Source organism: Neodiprion lecontei, chromosome 1 (genome assembly GCF_021901455.1).
Source record: "Neodiprion lecontei isolate iyNeoLeco1 chromosome 1, iyNeoLeco1.1, whole genome shotgun sequence".
NCBI classification, from domain to species: domain Eukaryota; kingdom Metazoa; phylum Arthropoda; class Insecta; order Hymenoptera; family Diprionidae; genus Neodiprion; species Neodiprion lecontei.
Window position 1 is genome coordinate 3,426,179 of NC_060260.1, and position 23,893 is coordinate 3,450,071.

The 23,893-nt window shown below is 46.7% G+C and overlaps 1 protein-coding gene and 1 long non-coding RNA gene across 2 annotated transcripts in view; one reads left to right on the forward strand and one right to left on the reverse strand.

Annotated features, from left to right (window-relative positions):
- The first annotated feature begins 1,472 nt into the window (after positions 1-1,472).
- On the forward strand, positions 1,473-23,131 carry LOC107216761 (homeotic protein Sex combs reduced). Its single transcript, XM_015654047.2, has 2 exons — positions 1,473-4,076; positions 20,915-23,131. Exons 1-2 carry the CDS (start codon positions 3,254-3,256, stop codon positions 21,217-21,219), a joined length of 1,128 nt encoding a protein of 375 aa, XP_015509533.1. The 5' UTR covers positions 1,473-3,253; the 3' UTR covers positions 21,220-23,131.
- LOC124293107 overlaps positions 21,728-23,893 on the reverse strand; it is a 34,586-nt gene continuing 32,420 nt past the window's right edge. The window contains exon 2 of the long non-coding RNA XR_006903023.1: positions 21,728-22,003. This is a non-coding gene — a long non-coding RNA (uncharacterized LOC124293107). The remainder of the gene's footprint in view (positions 22,004-23,893) is intronic.

A 23,893-nucleotide genomic window follows, 5' to 3' on the forward strand; every position in this document is an offset into this window, starting at 1 on the left:
GCGGACCGTTTAGAACAAACATGTTTTTTTTTCCGCCTATCAATTCGACGTGTTTAATTATACATATATGCCCTCGTCTGTAAGGAACTGGTAGTAATTGTACACGAGTTCCATTGTCCGTGACCAGGTGTACGCCTTGTACAAATCTGATTAGGTACATTGAATCGCTTTCTTTCAATTTGCCGGTAATCGACCGAAACGATGCCTCCCCGTGCAGGGCACAAGGTGTAAGGCTTTACGACGTTTATACCTGCGGACGGAAGGCGTCGTAAATTAAACCCGTCCGGACGTTTTGAGCCTCGAGATCACCGACGATGTTTGCTTTTCCTGATCCCCGATCGTCGCTGCACAAACGACTCTGGTTCTCTAACACCTGTTGCTCAATTCGACGCCATTAAAGGTTAGGCTGCCACCAAAGTCGACCGTGCAATTAAGCCCAGGCTGGGTCGGAAATGGGATCCATATCGATGTCCGATGGAGAAATTGCCTGCGATTCTTATAAATTGAAAGAAGCCTATAATTTCGTTTTACTTTACAAATTTTTACCCGATTCTTTTTCTATCTACAATATTCTCTGGAATTGAATCAAGACTTGCACAAACTTTTCAGTAAAATAATGAAAGGTACGTTCTTGAATATAGTCTTCATTATTACCTATTTCAAGTTTGCAAATTAGCGGAACAAATTCTATGATTCAACAAAAGAAAAAAGAAATGTAGAAACGGCACGAAGCTTTTTTTCGACTGGTCGAAATCCATCGTGTCAGCTGCTTCAGTGGGGTAGGAACACTTGTCGCGTCGGGGTCTAGGATGGAAATGCGTCGAGCGTGTTTAGGCATCGTGGAAATGTTTGGGGCAGCAGGGGTGGGGGGTGGATCTCTAAGAGAGTATCCGTCGGCGGTGGTGGCGGCGTCGGCGTCGCCGTCGATGGTGGGGATCCGACTCGAGTATAGAGCAGAAACGGGCACCGGTTCCTCGGCGAAAGGAAGGGGACCTGGGGGCGGGTGCGCGCCTCAATTCACCAGGAACGGCCACGCTCGCCACATCTGGTGAGCAACTGCCGCACTACCTCGGTGCTCCGGACGACGATCAAAGGGCGCGGGCCGCTCCAAAAAGCCAAAAACACCGACACACGAGTCTAGAATTTTTCCCGTGTCACCGCGCAGCTTTGCTTTCAGCGATAATCGAAGAATCGTTGCGAAACGATCGAACGGGCGTAGATCGGACACTTAACGTAAAGATAAAAAGGAGGGAGTTTTTTTTTTCTGCTTTTCGGAAATTTGGGTGAATATTTTTTCGAGGGAGACGGAGTGAGAAAGCGAGAGAGAGAAGAGAGCGGACACGGAGCGCCGGCGAAGTCTGGCAGTGCTCAAAGAGCCCCGCCTCCTTGCAGCGACTTTCCCCCCCTTTGACCAACTGGCTACTACGTCACACGTGGTTCTGCGGTGCGAGCCGCAAAGACGTAGAGCCGTCCGAAGGCGTTCGGTTTGTTCAGTGAGTTACGAGAGTCGTGTCGGTGTCCCTGGCGGTGATCGTCTCAGCTGTTTTCGAGATAAGGAAGGCGAAAATCGTGCGGTAACGCCGCTCTCCGTCATCGGTTAGAGAGGAGATCTTCCACCCCTGTTATTCCGGCCGCCTTGCAACAGGTTCAAATTTATGGGACAATAAGGAGTGCTGTGCGTATAGTGCGCGTGTATACGTCTCCGGTCCATCCCCCTCTCGCTCTCCGGTAGTGAGCGAGAGCGTCGGGCCGGGCTATCAAACTCTCATAAAACTGTCAGCCGCCCGACCGCCGAGCTGACTTATGCGCGCCCCGCTACTCCAGAAGACTCAAAGTTCGCGGCCGTCCCGCAACGGGCATTCGACCGACGGAATCGGCGCGGAATACCGTGAAAAATCAGGTAGCCGAAGATCAGGAACCGCGAGGGCCGCAAATTGACCGGCGGTGGGATTCGTTCCTTCGGGGTTGGAGAGGAACGTCGCGGGATTCGCGGACGAGGGGGGCGCGTGCGCGCGGGCCCCGCCGGTGCACGCCGAAGGAGGAAAGAAGAGCCCGGGTTGCCCGCCTGCTCGGCTCGAGCAGCGCTGCGGTGTGACGCAGTCGGCGAAGCGGCGTGGCCGTAGCTCTTGAGCCGCGGCGGGACCCCCACTACCAGAAGCTCCCAAATATCTCTCCATTAGCCCCCCTGGCGGGCTGCCCCCACCCGAGACCGATGCTGCGCACCCCTCTCCACCCTTGTCACGTCGGGTAGCGGAGAACGGGGTTGAAGAATCCTCGGCGGCGGCAAGAGAGACCAATCAAGGTTTGACGGACGACTGGGATTGGTCGCTGGCTCTGACACGCAGCGCGGCACGTGACAGCGCTACCGCACCGGCCCCCGAGATCACGGCTCAGTACGATACGACCGCCCTTCGCGCACGCAACGCACCTAGATATCGGACGGGACCGCGTAGCGTTAACCGCAACGCAGCGAAACAACGCCTGCGAATCCACGGTACACCGCTCCTGGTCCTCGTCCTGGACGGTCGCGACTCTCCGCCGGGGGTCCTGCCCCGGTCCTTCATTCAATCGCTGCGCGTCGCGTTGCCTCGAGAGTGCTCGGATCACGCCGGGAATCAGTGCCGAATCCAAGGGCCGATCCGGTCTCGATGGATCTTACGCGCCTCGCCGCCAGCTACCCGTAGGCAATTGCGCCTCCTTAGGTCGTAAAGAAACGGAAGACAGTTTTATGGCCTCGGCCACGTGGCGCTCGTAAACCAGGAGTTGACTCGGACCGCCTCGCTGGCAACACGCTCTCTATTAGCCGGGGCTTACACCCTTCTTCATTATCCAATCGTTAATCGTGTTTCTCGAACCGCCGCGCGATAGGAAAGTGTTAACGTATTCGCGCCTCACGCGTGCACACACGTCTCGCCAGTGAAGTGAAGCGAAAAATAAAGGAGGAACGAGAATAAGTATCGTAGCCTGTATAGAAAAGGAGGAAAGGACTCGCTGTCGGAGAGATGTACTTAAAAGTGTTGAAAGTTCGATAGTATTGAACCCCAGTGTTTGCATCACCGTTCGTGTCAATGTTCGTCTGAGGGACAAGATACAAGAAAAAGCCCCCCAGTCAAATTCCTCCGGGCACACGAAATCCAAGGGCGGAAAAAAAAAAAACAAACAAACAAACGAGAAACGGAACAAATCGCTGCAAACTTCCGCCGCGACAGTTTTCGTCGTTCGCTTCTTTCACCAAAGTGCGCCGCTAGCCGAGATGAGCTCTTATCAATTCGTCAATTCTCTCGCGTCCTGCTACGCCGGACAGCAACCTCAGCAGCCACCGAGACCGACTCCAAACTCACCGGGCGAACCGATGCAGGCCGCTTCGCCGGCGGGTGGCGATTACTACAATCCGAACGCCGCCGCGACGAGTTACCCGCCCACGTGCTACTCTCCGCAGCAACACTACCCCCAGCATCCGTACGCCACCCCGGCCGCAGCGATGCAGCATCCCGCCCCAACGGGGATGATAGACTACACGCAGCTACAGCCGCAACCGCGGCTGAACGCGACCGCGACTTCCCAGCAGCAGCACATGCACCCCCAGCAGCAGCCCCACCACCCCCAACAGCAACACCATCCTCAGCAGCAGCAACTCCACCCGGACCCGACGTCCCCGCTTCTCCAGGGTGCTCCAGCCCCCGCCGCACCCTCGGCGGCTAGCTGCAAGTACGCGGACTCGACCTCCTCGACTAGCGTTGCCTCTCCCCAGGACCTGAGCACCTCCACCTCCCGGAACAGCCCCGCACCCCTGGTCGCCCCCGGGACCAGCAAGACTTCGGGCCTCACCTCGCCACCGGGGAGTTCTTCGAGGTCGTCGGTCGCCGCCTCCGCGGCCTCGCCTCCCGGAGGCAGTTCGAGGGGCGTCGGGGGCGAGGGAACCTCCACGTTGACCACGGCCTCGTCGGCCTCCTCACCGGCTTCCTCGACATCGAGCACCTCCAGCACCGGCAACAACTCGTCGAACAAGGGAAACGCCAGTGGTGGTAATCCACCCCAAATCTACCCGTGGATGAAACGGGTTCACATTGGACAGAGTGAGTAACACGTATCAGATCATATTCAACGGATCTCGTTGCCAGAGAGAGAGAGAGAGAGAGAAAACACGGAATTCTAACGGTATAAAAATATCGTTGAAAAGGGAACACAGCGGACTATACTGTAGTCATTCTTTTTATACACTGTAATCAGTTCCTAATCGTCGCGGTTGTAATTATAACCCACCGCGTTTCATCTTTCCGTGTTATCAATTGTGATTTACTGACCGTTATTGCTTAGTCGGCGATTAGAATATAATAACAATTAACGTGATCACGTATAACACGTTACAGAAGTCTCTCCAAATCGTATACATGTATAAAAGGCAAGCTGAAATCACCAAGATTCGTATCGATTCGTGAATAGTTTTACAATCCGCGTCAATTGACTGTTAGGGAAAATGTTCATCCCTTCGGTCGATCAATTCGTAAATAAAATAAAAACGGACTCGATTACGCGATCGGTGACAAGACGACTTACGTATTCGCACAATTATCAATTCGAACTTGGTACACGTGTAGATAATCGTCAGGGCTAAAGCGTCGTTGAATGTACCGCGAGCGTTGGGTATAGATCGGAAAGATTGAGGGGTGAAGAAAAAGGGGAATGAGATACGAAAAATGAAAAATAAAAAAAAAAAAATAAAAAGAAGAAAAACGCAGCAACAGACACATGCAATCATCGATCATATCCCCCGAGCGCGAGCACAATGGTACCCACCCAACTATCTATCGTACCTGTGCGTTACGGGTCTTTGAACCTGAGGAGAGTATCGTCGTAAAGAGGCGAAAACCCGTGAGTCGATTTACCCGAAGCGCAGCGGCCGCGAGACGGCGGAATTGCCGTGGGTGCGGTGCATCACCGACACGCGGAGAGTTCAATTAGTACCCAAACCTACCGGACGATTACCGACGCGCAACGGGTACACGCGGAATGATTAGTGGGTATTATTTCTGCTATTTACGCAGCGAGTAGGTTGGCAGGAAGAGGGCGAGGTGCGCGTGTGGCCCAGTATGCGGGAACAGAGAGGAAACGAAAGGCGCAACGAGTTACGGACACGACTTGGCGGCTCTGCCGGAGGACGCGTTTCTCGGTCCACCTGCCCCCGCGGGTCAAAGAAGATAAGACAGCGCGAGTCGCGTTCGCATTAGTCGCCCCGTGATTTACCGAGGCTCGACTAGCCAGTATGATTCAGTCAGCGGGGAATTTGACGAAGAATTAATGGTATTATGATATCGTGTGTAACTCTATGTATGTGCGCCAGGCCATAAATCAGGCCGCATTGTAAGGCGGGGGGCTTCCTTGCCCTTCCTCGGCCCTTCTTCCCCCTCGGCCGCTCGCTCCTCTGTCCTTCGCTTGTGCCGTCCTCCAGCCCTCGGCCTTATTCTTATTCTTGTTCTTCTCTCCGACTCGGTTCAAGAAGGATTCCTTGTCCAGGTCGCTCACTCCGACTCTCTCTTTCTCTCCTACAAAAGTCCGCGGTCTTATCTTTTTTTATATTATTTTTTATTTTCATACGTTCGAGTGAAATCATTTCTACTTGTCTTCCGAATGCACTTGTTTTTTTATTCGAAACCCTTACGACGGACACGCCGCGAGAGAGTCAAAGAACGAACTTCAAAGTCGAGCTGTGTTTTTCTATTTCATTAATAGACGGAATCGAGCGCTTTGTCGGACGGACTTGAAACAAGAGTTCCAAAGGCGTAAGAATGGGCTCTTTATTCAAATATACAAATCGACCGGGCAATCCTTTGCGCAACGTTTTACTACGGCATTAACGCAGGGCTATAAGGGCCAGACGTAATACAAAGCTCGGGACATCTGCCGTGGCTGATATACCGGGTTTGATTAGTTCCCCGTGAAGAGCGTTCAATTGCACAATGATTGATGGGGCCCAAGCTGTTAACAGCATTACGGAGTACCGAGGAACCGACGCTCGAGACGTCTTGCACCTCCGCCGTTTACGCTCCGAGTAAAGGACCAGGGTCTAAATCATGGCCGGTCAGTTTTTTCGATATAAATTTCACCGTCCCCGTGTGAAAAAACAACGCCGAGTCCATTACGGCGCAATTTTCTCCCGTTGAAAGCTTCAGGTTAATTCCGGGCCCGGAGAGCAGCGAGGGATGCACGAATACCCTTGGCCCACGTGAGCGTCGAACTCGAAGACATAAATAATGTGATTAGTCGGTCGAGTGGGGAACAGACGGAAGGTGCTCTCTTCGAGTCCGGGGAATCATAATTACAGCCTGATCATTCCGCAATAAATAAGCCCGAACGTTGAACGATCCTCTTCGGCTCGCGGCTTGGCGTGGAAGGCAAGGGTGACTCCGAATCTGAGGCACCGCAAATTTCCAAGACGCGCATTTCGTTGTACACCGAGTTTCGTACGTGCATACACTGGGGTATAATCTCGGGGGGTTGCAACCGGGTCGAACATGCCAACAACTGGTTTCGGATCCTCCATGCGGAACGACAAAGAGGCCCTCACCTTCGCGTGCGTGGAATTGCGCCATCCATTTGCTCATCGAGTCCCGTTTAGGCTTCAGGTATGTCGTAACAGCAGGAATAAGTAAAGTTGTTGCAGGGTTATCGCGCGATTAGGATACCTACGCACGTTGAAAACCGATCCCAAAACTGCAATATGCAAGGTTCAGAAGAATCAAGAAGGGATCCGACGGCAACGCCTAATTCTTATATTGGAAGCTTATTTCATGTGTAGTTTGTACTTTGCTCTGAACGCAACTGATCTGGTTCTTCAAGATACTCGTTTATCGGCGATCCGAGAGTCTTTTCACTTTTCACAGACAGGCTGAGGCAGAGGGAAAGAGGGGGCGAGGGGCGAGCTATCCGGGGAACGGGAGCGTGCGGCTAACGGAGGTTGAATATGTAATATATACCCCATACGTGTGTATACGTGCTCCGGTTCACTTTAAAAGATACCCATCGCCTATTGGAATATAAATTTCAATCGAGGCCACAGACTGCAAATGGGATGAGCCGATGTGTGCGGGGAGAGAAGAAGATGAATAAGAAGAAGAAAACGAAAAATAAAAAAAAAAAAAGAAGAAGAAGAAGAAGAAGTGGGCAGCCTGTTGCTGCACCGCGAGTCCTGAGCGCCATAGGGATCCTGATCCTAGCCGTGCTCATGCAGGGTTCCCCGGGCGCTGTGCGAAGGACTATGAAGAGCGGCAGCAGCCCCCCAACGAGGAGGAATGCCCCGAAATAAAATTTACGAGCTGCCGGTGAATGGGGTCCCAGTCGCGGTTTTTGACGCGGCACAATCACCGCAGCACAACACGACTGCACAATGATATAACGATTATTATTATTGTGAAAGATCTCGATTCGTTGCCCCGTTATGTTGACACTGGAAGCCTAAAATTGGGCCCTCGTACCCGCTGGGTGCATAAAAAGTGTAAGAAATTAGGATAGGAGAGGAGGAAATCGGCGCTCGGCGTCTCGTACGGGGTACAATACCCACTATTCGTGAAACGTCTTCGTTTAAGAGAGCATTCATTGCCTAGAAACGAACCACTCACGTCTCCATCTCTCCGCTCGCTCCCGGCTCCGAAAATACACCCTGTCTTCTTCTCCGCAGTCTCCGCAGTCTCCGCTTCTTCTTCCACGTCGTCTTCGTCCGCGAGGATATCGTCACCTCCCCAAAGTCCGGGCTCTTTCTTTCGCGCCGGCCCGCTCTCATCGGTGGCCATCAATCTCGTCGTCTTCCCTCTTTAATTCGCGATTCTCCACGAAAAAAGTGTCGCTAGTTCGGAGGCGTCACGACGGCGGCGCTTCACGTCTGCGGGACAGCTTCATTTCGCGGCTGAGCTCGTCGCGGCGCGTCGAGAGCAAAGTGTTTCGTGTCGGGGCGGTCCTGGGTGTACCCCGGCGACCCGGATGACCCCGATGGCCATAAATAAATGGTAGCAAGGCTTACGCGCGGGGCGGGGAAATATATACGTACGTGCACGTTGAGCGTTCTTCTCGGCGAGCCGCCTAACCAGAAGGAACTCGGCGCTGTATCAAAACGGACAGAATCCTAGGTCGCGCCCGAGGCCGAGGCGCCGATTCCGTAGTGTGATTCATGCGCGCGTACCCCACGGACCCTGGAGATTTTTCTCGATCCTGCGGGTCGAATCCTCCCGGACGGAACGAGGATTTAATTCAAAATTAAACAGCCTCTCGCGTATTCGCCTCGCGTTAACGAGATTTAGAGCGGCCAGTGGTCGGCGGTTTCGATGTCCGTTAATACTCGCGCGAATCTAATCCACCGACAGGAGGGATCGGTGTCTTTTTGAACGCCAGCGGTGAGCGGAGTTGCGCAACGATATGCGGCGACCCGTGATGTCAAGAAGACGGACCTCATCCGTGCCGGCGAACAGGTATACCGACTTGTGTCTCACAGTCGGCAACAGACTGATGGACAAGTAATGAAGTGACGCGGTCTCTCCGCAACGGCTGGCCATTCGACGACTGCCATGTCGCTTTATTCCGAGAGTTAACAGGCCCATTGCTCACAGATGAATCATTACCGCTGGCCCGAGAACAGGAAAGAGAGAACGAGAGAGAGGGAATGCATTTTATTATACCGGGGTGGACACCCCAAAGTATAAAAAAGAGCGAGATGCAAGATAACGAACTTGGAAAATAAAGAGAGAAAATCGTCTTGTTACATGTTTCTGATAAAAAAAAAAAAAAAAAATCCCCCTGCAGGGCGGAGTCGTTCGATTAACCCTTCATCGTGCCATGCACTCGCACTATCCTCGCGGTTGCGAGGTAACGATTCCCGTAAGCGGAGCAGAGATCCAAGGATGGCATAATTTTGTCGCAATAAGTATACCTACAGGGCATATATTAGAATAGTTGCACTCGGGCATGGATATTCCGCTCGGCTAGACGTTCCTTTATGCGGGGCTCGTTCCTGCCTAGTTCGCATTTTCTTCTCTACGTACGATTGCAGACACAGTTCCTCGTGTCTAGGTGAATGTTTTTTCATACCTTATAGGTAAGTGCGCGTACCTTGTCCCGGTGCTGTTGTACAGTCAGGCCTCAGGTATGCTCACACACGTCGGCACATACACGCGCTTCGTGCCAGCTGACTGTATTGTTCCCACCGAAGGCAAATCATTAATTTTCCACAAGCACACGAGGAGGATGAGAAGGAGGTGGAGGAGGAGGAGGCCGCTTCTCCGAGGTCCGTGGATGTGAAAGCGAGTGTGTGCGCGGAGGTCCATCAGAGAGGGTGAGGGGAGATAGCCGCGGTCAGCTGATCGCCGCTCGGCTCGGTTATCGTTGAATTAATTTTTGGGATAATTAATAACAAGTCGTGAACCGACTACCGTCTGAATGAACCTCTGATGAAAGGGCCCGTGCCCTGAGTAACCCTCACAATTTAAGGGGGCACCCGCACCTTGAAAGGGGCGGGGGGGGGGGAGATATTCTACACGGACTATTTTTTCATTTAGGTTTTCTCTTTTTTATTTTTGTCTTTTTTTATGTTTTTTTGAGGAGGAGGGCAGCGCGTGTATTCAGTCTTGTTACATGGGTTCACCAGCCTCTTGAAGTATTACCAGGTAAATGTCACGATCTGTGACATGTCGCGTCTCATATTCCTCTAAGAGGAGGTCCGAGTAAAGGCGCGGTTGTCTCAAGGTGCGCAGGGATCATCGTTCATCCTTTGAATGAGACTTTGCTTCGAAAAAAATCTAGTCATTGCACCGACTACGTTTTCATTTTCATTCGTTTTTATTCTATGTCTTTATTTGTTTACTTTTTTTTTTTGTTTTAATTTTCTTACGTTCTTCGTTTCGGTCTTTGTCAAAAAGTGAATGAAGTACAACCTCGATCATTTTTTATCCTTTAGACTGCCAACCCACTGCAAACTTCACTTGCTTATTAACAGAAAGATTTAGTGCTAACGACTAGTTAAGAAACTACTTGTATATGACTTTGAATAACTCTTTCAGTTTTACCAGAATTCATCCGCACGCTGCGGTGATTCTTTTATTTTTATTCATTCTTTCTGTTTTGTCGCAAGAACTAATTACACATCGTTTACGTATACAGTCAAGTATTCCTTACGGCTACATCATCATTGTCGAAACAATCACCAGATTTATAAAATCGACGCGACAGCTTACTTCAAACTTTGTTTGCGCCCGTTATCATTCACCTCGTAACTAACCCTGCCGAATAAATTCGCAAGCTATTAGTACACAGAAGAATCCGCAGCGAACAAATCATGTCATTGGAAATCAGCCTGAGCCACGTCTCCCACGAGAATTTCTACAAATCGCTGGCCACCTAGCGGTAAAACTTCTTCCGAAGCTCGATTACCCGTGACAAAAAAAAAATAAAAAAAAAATACATTCTCGTAATCGTCCAGGTTTCACGATCTCCGAGGATCGAATCTCAACCAAAAAAATTCCCTAATAATTTCGCCACCACTTTTACATCCCTCCTCAATTTTCTTTGGATAATTTTTACGAAGCGGAGCTTTTCGGGGAGCTTCGCAAGAGGGTGGATCGGGCCGATGGTAATGCATTCCGAGCCTTGTTCCCTGTTGGTTGGTACGGTTGCGAGACTCGCGTGTGTCGGCCGATCGGACCGCCGTGTGATGGATGGAGACGCGCTGCCTCTGCCTCCTTTTCCCCCGTGCCCCCATTTCCTCGGCCCCGGTGCCCTCCACGATCTTGCGACCCGTTCCATCGTCCCCCCAACCCCGACTCGACTCACCTCATCTCACCCCGGTGCTGTCTCGTTCTCCGGCTGCAGAGCGCGCAACCCTCACGATCCTGACAGTTCTTTGAAGCGAGTCCTGGAACGCCGCGCCAACCCGCGAAACGAGGGTTGCTTGCTTGCGGCAGCCTGTCGTGTAGGTGAACCGAGGTGGGTAGGTACTGCACTCTGGAGGGGTGAGGGACAAAAACTTGCTATTGCAGTCCAACCCCCGAACCTTGACGAAAATAGAATACCTTGTTTACATCCGGCGGAATCACGTTGCGTGCAGAATCCCCCTGCCTACCCCCCCCCCCCCCCCGCCCCCCTCTTTCTTGGATCGGTTCTTTTCCTGCTTTTTTTTTTCATCACAAACAAATTAGCCGGAGTTATTTTTCTGACTCGAAATAATGAGGATCTTATGATACTCACAGATTTTTCACAATCATGGTCGGTTACATGACTCTTTCCTTTACCGCAATTACTGACTTATTACTACGCGTCATTCGAGAAAAAAATTTCAACGCCTCAAGCTACGCTGTAACGGTATCGCAAATGTGTCGTGATGATACTTTTTATTTACGCAATTAGCGCGATGTACGCTGAAAAAATAATCGAAAGTTGCGATAAACTGTGGGCTAATTACTGAACGAATTATGATGATAGCTAGAAATAAATTGTTACATATCATGTTGAAATTGTCGCGAGGGTCTTTCAGGTTTCTTTGACGATTTCGCTAAGCATTTTCTTTGGCAGAACTTGTGCCGCTGTCGACTCAGTGACGAACAGCCAATTTAGGATTTTACTACTCGAATAAGGAGTAACAGCCAGTATACGATCTACACAACACTAACTCAGAGTCCGAACAATTTCTGTATGCGGAATAGTTTATGTCCTTTCGTTTAGGGTAATTGTCTCGTCGTCATCTTGTTAACGAATGGAAAGCACGTGGCGTCCTCAGCCCTCAACGGATTTATGACCGACTCTATTATATCTGCATATCGCTGCAGTGTATATTACGGTCATACCATCCGTAGCATTGCTGAAGTAGTCGGGTAATTCGGAAGTCCAATTCTCTCCGCAAAGAATCCCGTCATCTTTTCAAAAATCGGGGAATAATCGCGTGTGAGTAGAAAATTGATGATAAATTGAATCCATAATTTTCACAGGGGCAATTTTCGCGAATGGAACGTAAAAAGCAGTTGCATTTGTATAAAAAAAAACGTGTGAATCGGTGTGCGGTTTTTTTTTTATACAGATGCCGCGGTGCATCGGACGGTCGTAATAAATAATGCTAGGCGAAAAGAAAAACGTGGAAAAAAAAATGATTGCTTTTCAATCTGAATGGGACAGCTCCGGGAGCGAGTTGTTGGGGGCGGCGAGAACGAGGTTCAGGGTGAACCTGAAGGGTTTGTAAGGGGGAGGAAAAGGGGAGGGGAGCAAAGTGTAGCGAGTGGCGGGACGGGGGGAGGAGAAGAGAGAGCGAGAGCGAGAGGCTGGAGCTCTCAACGAAGCTTTTATGCCGAAGTTTGTGCGGCGGGCGCCACGGTCATTTGTTATCTCCCGAGAAAGCTCCCTGACGCAAATAGGTTTGTTTCTGGCCGCTTTAAACGCTTCACAATAATCCACCGCGGAACGAAATTCAATTAACGCCTCGTCTCTACGGTTTTCTTCTCGTGCCCGCGAACCTACAGGGTGGTTTTGCTCCTTGACGAATTTTCCCTGCCACCCTTATTAGCCAGATGATCACACCAATTATATCAACCCCTCGATATTATTCGACTCGTCGAAATACATTATTATAAAGCGGGTATATATACAAGAGCGGATTGGCATGTTGGAACGTTGGAAAAAGCTTCGGAGCGAAGCTTTCGCGGAAGCTTGAAAATTACAAGTACCTCGACGCAACTGTACAGAATTTCCACACCTAGAAATCGTGTGCAAAATTTCTCGGAGGTATAAATTTAATCCGCAAGCTTCTGCTCGTTACATCTATAATACCACCAGATTTCTCAGCTTGATGTTTCCTCGCGCATTTAACACGGCTCTGCAAGACCCCGTAGAGATCTTTGCTTCGGTCGTTATTACCGGGGCCTCTGCAGGGAGTCGGATCGACCCTGGACCAGCGCCAGGGATTCACGTTAACCGTCTGTTCCCGTATTATCTGCCCGTCGGAGAACGGGAGATCACGGATCTCTAGACAGATTTTTAAGATGGAAACGACAGCGACACGCGCCCTGATTTTTGCCAGAAAATACACGGGCACCGAAACGCCGGTCAACGAAGACTAGCGCGACTCTTGATCAGCCTGTGCGCGGTTTTGCGACCGTGACAATCGCATCGGTCACGCGTATTTTTACGAAACTAAGACGCCAAGATCCCTCGCTACGATTTCGAACAATTTTTACTTTTCGTTTATTTTATTTTTTGTTTATTTATTTATTTTTTTTTTTTGTAAGATACGGACGTTTGTTTTTCACCCGCGGTCTGCCTTGAATTATCTACCATTATATACCATTCCGCTAATATCGTAATAATGTGTGTATTACTGTTGCGAAATTTTAGTGTAAGCAATTTTTTTCCCGGCTAATATTTATTGCTCGATTTTTACCGGTGATTCGTCATTGCTGCTGTCATCCCGGGACATTTGATTTAATTTTTAAACCAGATTTACACGATGGGCTCGAATAATACAGTCAAGCGAAGAAATTGAGTTCGGGGTCAACGCTGCGCCAGCTTCCTGATGTCCAGATCACGATCTTTCTCATTTGAATCGTTAGAATTCGATGGTTTATTTTTTCAGTCGGAAAATAAATTTCAGCTCTTCGATTCGCAACGTCGTTATTTCATTATTGCCGTTTCGATTCTCGTGTTTTACAACGATGACGAACGATCGTAAGTATAGATTACGCAATCATTCAAGGAAACGAAAAAAATAGCGGCTGAATCTCTCCAGAATCCATCCGATTCTTCTTACGAATAATCCGTACGCCTTCGTAAAAGATTCCCACAGTAGTAATTGATCACAGCGTTAATGCCGTAATAATAGAAAGTTTCAACTCGAGGCCCACGCGTCGAACCGTATAGCAAAAATGACGAATCGTAAGAGTCGAAAACCCTGCGTTACAATCGGTAAAAATCGCGGAAGAAATGATTTTGTAGAATTTAAAAAATTTGCCGATTTATTTTCCTCTACAGCAGAAATCCTCGCAAGAACAAGGAACTGACAATTTTGTCACCAATCAGTCTGACGCTCCGTATGCTTATTGTGCTTTTGTGGAAGAAATTTTTGCTATTTTTTTTTTTTCTTTCCATACGTATATCAATTTCAAAAAATCGTAAAAACTCGAGTGTCGCAGAAAAAATTGTTATTCATTCCGTTTCCTCGTTTCTTTCACGGTCAAAAGCAGATGCATCGACCAACCGTGAACCGTCCATATCATATCGAGTTCTGAGAGTAGTGTGGGTAACGACGACACGAACGAGACACGCACACACGAGTGTCGAGTCGGAGGCGCGTTGTTCCGAAGCGTATATCTCTGACCGTAAGTTGAGTGAGGGCTCGGACCACCTAGAGGACCAGATGTAATCATAATTGTATAATAGCTCTGTAAACTGGTCGGGTTATTTATGAGCGTTTGGTCGCTCGGCGATGTCAATGTGCGCTCCATTTCGTCCGAGTTTCGATGTATGCATTCCGTGTCCAGCGTGTCTCGCGTGTCTCGCGTGTCTCGCCTCGCGGCGTCGGCGTGTTCCTCGATCCTCTATTTTCTCCCTTCTCCCAAAGGACGCGGGCACCCCGCCATCACCTGATCCTCGCAAGCTCCGACGACGCAGGCGTGCCTTCTGCACACGTTGCAAAAGTCCGCGGTCTCATCGAACTGGCGCGAAGAAACCGAGAAAAAACAAACTGCAAATCGCCGCGCGGTTTTTGCACAGGATTTTTAAACGCCGGTGAGCGGAACGTACCTAACATCGATCCAAGAGTTTGAGCGTAGCTTGCAGTGGCAAAAAAAAAGTCGATATCGGATCGTGTTTACCAGCCACGAGCAATTTTTCCGAGGCAAAAAAAAATTCGGGGGGGGGGGGGACAAAATGACGTTGCTGTGTAATTGATCGAAACGGGCGGTAACGCGGGCTGAGTGATTTTTCTTATTTTCAATCGGTCCAATCAACCCGATCCGCGCCTAGATCTAGAGAAGTGATAAAGCGCGGCTGCAGACTCAGCTTCCATCCGAACGAGCTGCAGCGGATGCCTGAGAGAGATGATATGGACTCGTACAAATTCTACTTTTTTACATAGCTGCCCAGCTGACCGTGATCTGCGTTTTTACAACCCGGCGACACGCTCACTTTGTGCGGTGTTGTTTTTTTTTTTCTTTCTTTTTTTTTATTTTTGCACAGTATGATAATGGGGACTTGGGAATTAGGTGAATTTGACAAATTGCGACAATAGAGGTTCAGACACGGAGTGAAAAAGCTACGAATACCAGAGCACAGAATACACTTAGCAGAAGGAACAAATTTAGGTAGACAAATTTCGTGCGTGTCAGAGATGAAAAGCGAAAAGCTTCTTCCTGAATTCCTTTGATCACACGGCCGAGAGAATTTTCTGTGCAAAAGAATCGGGCATCTTTGATATCGAAATCTTATTTTTGCAATGTTATTGCAAAACAGCTTGTTGATTTTCGTACGGTTATAATTCAATCATCATTAACTGATCGACTAACAGATATAAGATGACTGCTGAAAAACATAAGGCTTATTGGTTCCTGTGACGGTCTTGTTCCTTTTTTGTCATTCCAACGAGTTAGTAAACAAAAAATTATCACGTTAGTGAATCTGTATTTTTTCTATTTGTCAGGGCGTAATTTATACGATTCGCCTAATGGATTATATTGGTTTAATAGTTTGTATATACGTGTTGAAACACTCGAGATTACGGATAATCTCAGGTGTGACATGATTTCCTAAATCTCGCTGCGCGTCTCCGTCCCATCGGACTACAATATATGATAGGCTATAAATGTCTAGTGGCGTACTAAAATTATAATGAATTATTAACATAAATTTACTCAACTATTCAGTGACTCGGATCCGCTCGCCTAACAGTGTGGTTGAAATTCTCGTTAACCATGCAGCGAGCGAATAATAATTTTACATGTATTAAAAGTCGTGATAATCGAACGGGCGCGTAAAAATCCGGTGAAATCATGGCTGCCGCATAAATATCGTGCATTCGACATCGTCCGATTTTTAATTAATTAATTTTCTCACTACACCTCTCCTCTGTACCGTTCAACCGGCAACTCGAATAACTTAAACGATCAAGTCGTTCGTATAAATCAACGTTCGCGATCGTTCGCGGATCTGAAAACACGGAAACACAATCAGTCGTAAATCGTTAAAGATCGGTAGAGGAGAGAGAACAGGTGTTAATATTTCATCGTAGTTTGAACACGAGCTCGACGCCGCGATTGCGGAATTATGTAAATTTGAAAATTCGAAAACAGAGAAAGAGACAAAAATCGACAACTCCTTCCCCCGCACCGAAGAACGGATCGAGGATGGCTGTCTCGGATTCTCTAGATTCTACCGTGTGGGCTTAGCTGAAACACACGCTCGTCTTAAAAATTCTTAAGAGTCCCTCGTTGCTTCGCTGACAGACAGACCGACGGCTGGACCGACGTCTTTGCGACGAACCGAGCGGCTGCGAGCCTGAGGTGTTCAACCCGCGGCCCCGCGACTAAAGCGCGCGATCGTGTCACCCATCCAGCCGATGTCACTCGACGCCGAGACGGGCGAAGAAGCGTCGCCTCTCCTCTCTCCTCTCTCCTCTCTCCTCTCTCCTCTCTCCGTCTCGCCCCGTGTTTTGCTCCTAATAGAACGAGCCGCGCGTGTATTTGCATCCCTCTCTATCTCTCCGCCTCTCTTTCTCTCGCTCCTCTTCCAGCAGCCCATCTCCCGTGTCTACTGTCTCGAATTGTGTCTTTGACTGAGTGACTGACTCGCGACCGACGTCGTGACCCGCGGAGAAACCGCGACTATTTCCGTTGGATTCATCCGATCGATTTTACTCCCGTATAAACTGCACGCCGATTTTTAACCCAATCCCCCTTTGCCAAAGGGTTGGGGTAAGACGACGCGATACTTGAACACCTCGTCACGATCTCCATTACTTCCGTTCTCTTGAACAAGCTTTCGACAACCCTTATAAACAACGAAATCCGAGATACATGCGCTGGAAAAATTCATTCCGTGCTCGGGAGCAAATTCTGACAACTGATAACTAGTTTCGGAGACAAAAAAATAAAAATAAATAAATAATGTAGACTGAGCGATATTGACCAAGATGATATTTTAAAACTTTTTGCGCAATATGAAAAATTAAACGGTAGATTTTTCACAGGTAATAGAATGAGATTTTATATTTCTTGAATGAGTATTGCAATTACTGTAATTCCAAGTCACCGGTGATAAAAAAATTGACGCGAAGTTAAAGTGCTGAAAAATCGTAAACGAATAAATTGCTCTTGGCTTCTTCGCATTCGAATGTATTATTTAATTTTTACAGCACAGCTAGAACCAGCATTTTTTTTCAATCCAACTTTTCCCGTACGAATAATATTATAAGCTCCGATGTAAATATACAGCTTGGCAAAGAGTAGGTATATCTATCAGGCGTTGGATTGATAAATGGTTACGCCGTCCGCCCGCAGGTATACATATACGACGAACAATATGTGTGTTTCTATATCGATATTTGACGATGCGGAAAACGAAGACTTCACATATCTGCAGATTATACCGTGGATGTACAATTTCCGGTCGATACAGAGGCGTCGGTTATACCTAGAATAAGAAGATTCTAATGGAACGGAGGCCTTTAGACGAGTTAAAAACGACCGAACTTGCATCTCAATCGTCTCTTAATGAAAATCGTCTGGGTTTAGGCACATGTAACACTATCTCGCGTGGTTGACGCGGATAAATTAATTAACCCTAGTTCCTTACAATATACCGAAGCCGGAGCGCAAAATTATTAATCAAAATCATAAGCCAACCGAATTCACAATCCAAACACAAGTCAGTAATACACACCTAGGTTCACGTCGGTGTCGGTCAGTTTGTTGTGTAGACCAGAACGGTGTTGCAGAGTCGCGAGATATCTCCAAGCCAGGCGGAATATCGATGTCGGTAAAACATGGTGATAATTAATCATGATAATATCAGGGATTCAACAATATTATACGTGTATAATACACGCTCGAATCTGATACCGTGCGAACCTACGACGTTTGCTGCATAACCGCGCTGCGTGTTACCCTAACGGAAAACGCTGGAAAGGTGGGGAGGAGGAGGAGGAGGAGGAAAAAGTACCGAAACACGAGAAAAAACGGAGTTCTATATTCGCTGCTGTGAAATGGGACGAAACGAAACGCATCGGCGGGCATGGTCCGAACTCCGCGACGACTATTTATTAAAAAGTCGACGTCGGCGTGCCACGTCGGGGGGAAAGCGATAACGCCTGCAACGGAGCGGGTAGTCATTAGCGGTGAACCCCGACAGCGAATGCCGGCACACCTTGTACCTTTGCGATGCACGTCCGCGGAGCCGCTGCAGCTCCGTAACCCATTTCCTCTATTTTTCACGCGACACTCACGCACGCGTGATACGCGACAGCTGACGATTTGCGAAGCGATTCAGTTTCACTCTCATCGAACCCGCGATGTCGCGTAATAACGCTGCGTCGGAAATCACACTTGCATTCGTCTCGTGTTCTCTGGTCCACAGAGTTTCTGCCAGACTCTTCCGTTCCTCGGTGAAAGGATCTATTAATAGCGTCATTCATTACTGCCGTAGATGAGCCGCCTCTTTAATATCCGCATCCGTTCCGACTCCGCTTCTAATTCCTTATCGCTTCAGCTCCGTGGGCGAAGAGTGGACACCTGTTTCCTTTCGGTCGTAGTTCGCGAATCGTTTGTATAACACCTACGATTTTATCGGGTAACCGATCGTCGAACGATAACGGATCGTTGATTTATGGATATAGCGGAACTCGGCTTGATCAGCCACATCGAAAATTGACAGTTGACACGGAATTGGGTGCTTAAGGTAAGTGTACCAGTTATTGACACGTTCAGACCCAATTATCGATCCTTTTATTTTCCAAAATTATTAATTTACGGCACAAATTGCGAATTTCTCGATGACTGAAACCAATTGCCAGATGGTTAGACACTGCAACTTTATTTTTTTTGCTAATTTTATAACTAAGGATTGAACAGATACAACCAGACAAGGTAAATAATTGGGAAAGAGTCAATAACTGGTACGCTTATCTTACACGCGCAACGCGCGTAAGTAGGTAGAATTCTTTGTTCCGCATTTCTCCGTCAGTGATATGATTAATCCAATTACAAACAAGCCGCGAAAACTGACGACGGGTCTTTTAGGGATGACGAATCGCTGTTGCGTTTTGTTATTATACGCAACCATTTAAAGCTTTGACCAGGACGGTTGTGTACAAGTTGCTCCAAGCATGCAGGGAGAAACTTGCCCGTCGTATTTGGGGCGCTTATCTGATCGTGTAAAGGTCAGGAAGTTTCGTGTTTCATGGTTACGCGCGTATAACGTACGCGTGAAATTATAAAAAAATTTCGATGAACCAATTTGTTCCTGTTTGTGAATATTGTACGAGGCGATGACACAACGACGATAAGTATGTGCAGTTGGCGCACAACGTGATAATTCACTTGGGTATCACGACGATACTCCTTAACCGAGGCTTGCAAGTGTGCAGGCTTTGCATTATATTTACGACCGAGGTCTGCTTAACAAATAGGCAAAGCAGCTGCCAACTGACCAGTTTGCCGCCGCCTGCTTACGCTGCTCTTGGACTTAGGTGCATCATATACCTGATGCAGCTATGAGAGATCGTCGCAATAAAATTAACGAGGTCACAGACGCGTCTCGTATATATATATATATATATATACGCAAGGCACTTTACTTACCAGGGAATGTATTACATTCAGTTTCTTGCCAGGTTATTCTCTTCGCGATGCTGACGGACTATACGTGATGACATTTTATACTGTTTATCCGTAAGAAAATCTTTCATTTTCAAATATGCCGTTCGAGGGACAAATTTCTCTGAAGACATTTTTGCGGCAGAAATTTTTTGGCTTTCTATACCTTTACGAAGTAATACGTGCTTGAAGAGAAATTGAAATCTTAAATTTTTCGACAATTTTAAACTCACCTGCGATCCAAGTCTCCATCTTCTGCTCCGATCTGTACAGATTCGCGAGAAAGAAGGCGAACGTATTGCTGATAAATTTTACAGGTATTCGTTTCGTTGTCGGCTTTTGGAAAACTGAGAAACTGGTTCAGGATATTCGGTTTTAAATTACACAGTGACCATTTTCCGAGCAAAACAATTTCACGAGAAAGTCCCTCACGGGAGGTTTTTTTTTTTTTTTCTTTTTCATTCTTCTATTCTCGGCTTCAAATTTGGGATTTCGACCACATGTTCGCACGGTCAGAGACGTTGTAGAATTCCGTGACCCTCTCAGGACTCTGCTGGCCGAGAAAAAACCACACCTTTCAATTTCTCAGCATACTTTGAAAAATCTATATGGTTACAATATACGTATATACCAGAAGCTTCTACCAGTCAATTTGAACCAAAAATTCAAATTATCACTGATATTTGAATTTCACGAAATAATTTTTGTTAGTGATTGAAACCTGTTGAGCATGAAATAATTAAGATTAAGTATTGAAACTCAGTATCGGTGCAGGTTTGAGTCAAGCTTGATCACGGAGACAACAAAAAAGCAGATTTGGCTCAAAATTGCAGGAAAAGAGAAAAACAATATATTTTTTTTTTGCAAAATATACTTAATCAAGTACAGAATCTAGTCTAGAAAAAGTGCGCACTATAAAATCTGCTACATTTATAATAAAAAATACAATTTACATTGGTACTTTTTACCGAAAACCTCGAGGTGTCCATCTTCGGACACAGTTGTGAGTAAAATCTGTTCCGCTTCTTGCATCCGCGATCTGTGAAAACTTGCTTGATACATAATCGACGGTTGATACTTTGTTCCAGGCACGGTGAACGCGAACGGTGAAACGAAACGACAGAGGACCTCATACACGAGGTATCAGACCTTGGAGCTCGAAAAGGAGTTCCACTTCAATCGGTATCTGACAAGGAGACGGCGTATCGAGATCGCGCACGCGCTCTGCCTTACGGAGAGGCAGATAAAGATCTGGTTTCAAAACAGAAGAATGAAGTGGAAGAAGGAGCACAAAATGGCGAGCATGAACATAGTCCCGTACCACATGTCGCCTTACGGCCACCCCTACCAGTTCGCTCCGCACCCGGGACAGTTTGCCCATTTGGCCACATAGGACGAATTCTCGCCCGCCGAGCTTGGAGCACACGCGGTCCGGTTCCCCGGGATGTACGGCGAGCAGAACTTTTAGAGCTTTTCCTTGATTTTTTCCACGACTATCGCGATGTCCGCTGGTCTCCTCCGGCGACGGAGCTTTAAAAGCTCGCCGCCGGGGCGGACGGGCGGAATTTCGCATCTCTGCGTGCGATTTTCCCGCGTCGCGTTACGACGGGGGCGCATCGGAAAATTTGGTGCCCGCGTCTAATGGGCCGCGTGGTTATTTGCCGATGGAAAAAGAAGCCGAAAATTCTGTCTCAAAATGAACAAAAAAAAAAAAAAAAAGGAAACAACAACATGTTGATAAACGCCGTTATTTCCGGTTGATAATTGACTGGACGCGCTCCGAGTACGTGTAAAGGATTCTCGTGTTATACGAGTGAAATGATCGTTTCACTTGTACGGTTATGTTACATAACGCAAAGAGTTCCAATTTAGCGGGCGAGGTAATCGAATACTAATATAAATATATATATATATATATATATTTAAATATAAGAGTAGAAATTAGCAATATAATTAAATAACTACCCAAAACTTTCCAGCTGCTCACTGCTTTTTATCACCGCGTTAAATTCATCCAAGAAATTGAATTCTTTTCGATTGTTACACTTTTCGTTTCTGTCTATTATTGTTATTAGCGTTTTTTATTTATTTCTTTTTTTTTTCATTTCTTTTCTTCCCCACGTCTTCGGCTTAGACGATGATGATCCTTGCGGGCGAGGTTCCGGTAGTAACTTATCCTGCAAACAAATGCGAAAAAGTTATATAAGGAATATAAATACAAAACTATAATTGATAGACAAGTGCAAAATAAAAAAAATACGCGAAATGCAAAGAAGAATTGTATAAAAGGAATAACTTTTAGACGCTCGGCGGTGTTTTTAATAATAATAGTAATAGCAAAGTTGAGGAAAAAAGAAAAAAAAAAAAAAAAACAACGACAGATAGAAAGTGTAAAAAAAGAGGATAATATGGAGGGAATAAGCATCGGTTACTGGTCAACGACAGAAATATATTTCGAGTCAGTTATTATTCTGTCATTGTAAGTTTATATCTCTAAGAAACAGAGAACGAGTCTAATAATATATAATGTGTATATCAAAGTTGTAAGAAATGTTAATTTGCCCGACGCGAATGATAAAATAGTTGGCAGCTGAGGCTCTAGCGCGCTCTCTCTTTGTAAATATATATAGTGTGCACCAGATACTGCGCCTGCGAGCGACCGATAATATTCTATATGTTCTACAATAATAAGTTATAAGGGGAGGACCCTGCAGGCGCAGTCTCTGCTTTCCTAAAAGTCTGTACAATATGTCCTGAATATGTGTGTCCGAAATGTGTATTTGGGGTCTAGGGGTTGCAGTTTGTTACAGACAGGGCGACACCCGAGTCGCGAATCGCGCAGCTCGTTACGCTGCATTATATAATTGGTTGATAAAATCAGTAAATAAATAATCGGTTAGATGGTAATCGGCCCGAAGCTGCAGGTGTGTAAAAATTAATGCAGGGGTAAGGTAAGGGGTACGGGAAGAGGGGGGAGGGGGGGCTGCGTATGTGTGTGCGTGTGTGTACCTTCCTAACTGTAAAATGTGCGACGCGCATGCGTGTGGCGCCTATGAGGAATAATTGGATCTTGTGATACGAAAACCGTCGCTATGTGTTTAGTTTGTATTACCTCGTGTTACGTAGTTGGAAATGCGAGGCGGGTTATGCGATACGAGAAGCAAATTCGGAAGCATACAGGGATCTAAGTATATACCGCATATATACACACATATATGTATATATATATATACACATGCATATATATATATATATATATACCTATACTGAAAGAACAAAAACACGTCATGAAAAAATGAGAAATGATAAAAAATAACTGACTAACGAATAAAATTAAAGTAAACTTGATAAAAAAAATTATTAAACTGTACATAATTATTATTGAAAATAACGAAAAAAAAAAAAAAAGAAAAGAAAACAAAAAAACAAATGAATACCATGCGGAAGATGAGAAGTGAGTGAAGAGAAAGAAAAAAAAATACAAAAACAAAAAAACAAAAAAAAACATACGATATAACGCGATATTAATGATGTTGTTATTGTACGCGGGATTTTTTTCTTACGGAACGAGGATGCATTTCGAATCCTGAAATTTGAATTTCTTTTCGTTTTTTTGTTCATCACCCCTTTCATTGTTTTCGACGTGCGTTTACGTCAATTATTGTATAAATCGAGAGAAAAAAGGAAAAGGAATACTCGAAGCTTTCCGAAATGCATCCTTGTTAGATCGTGAGTGCCCGGTATCGTATAGACATATTTAAATAACTAAATAATAGTAATTATTATTAATTATATCGAGAGTGAGTCTGTTGCTAGTGACTTGGTCCAGTGTTAATAATGTATTTTATTTGTTTCGTTACACGATTTTTTCCATTTTTCTTTTTTTTTTTGTTTTTTTTTCTTCTTTATTTTTATGAAACTTGTTTTCTCGTTGTTTCTCGCCGCGTGTCGTATACACGCTCCGTACCTATGAACGCCCATAGCTGTGGTAAACTTTCAAGCACCCTCGGCAGAACGACGAGGCTTCGACTTCGAATTCTCGGACAGACGGATGGATGATAACGAAT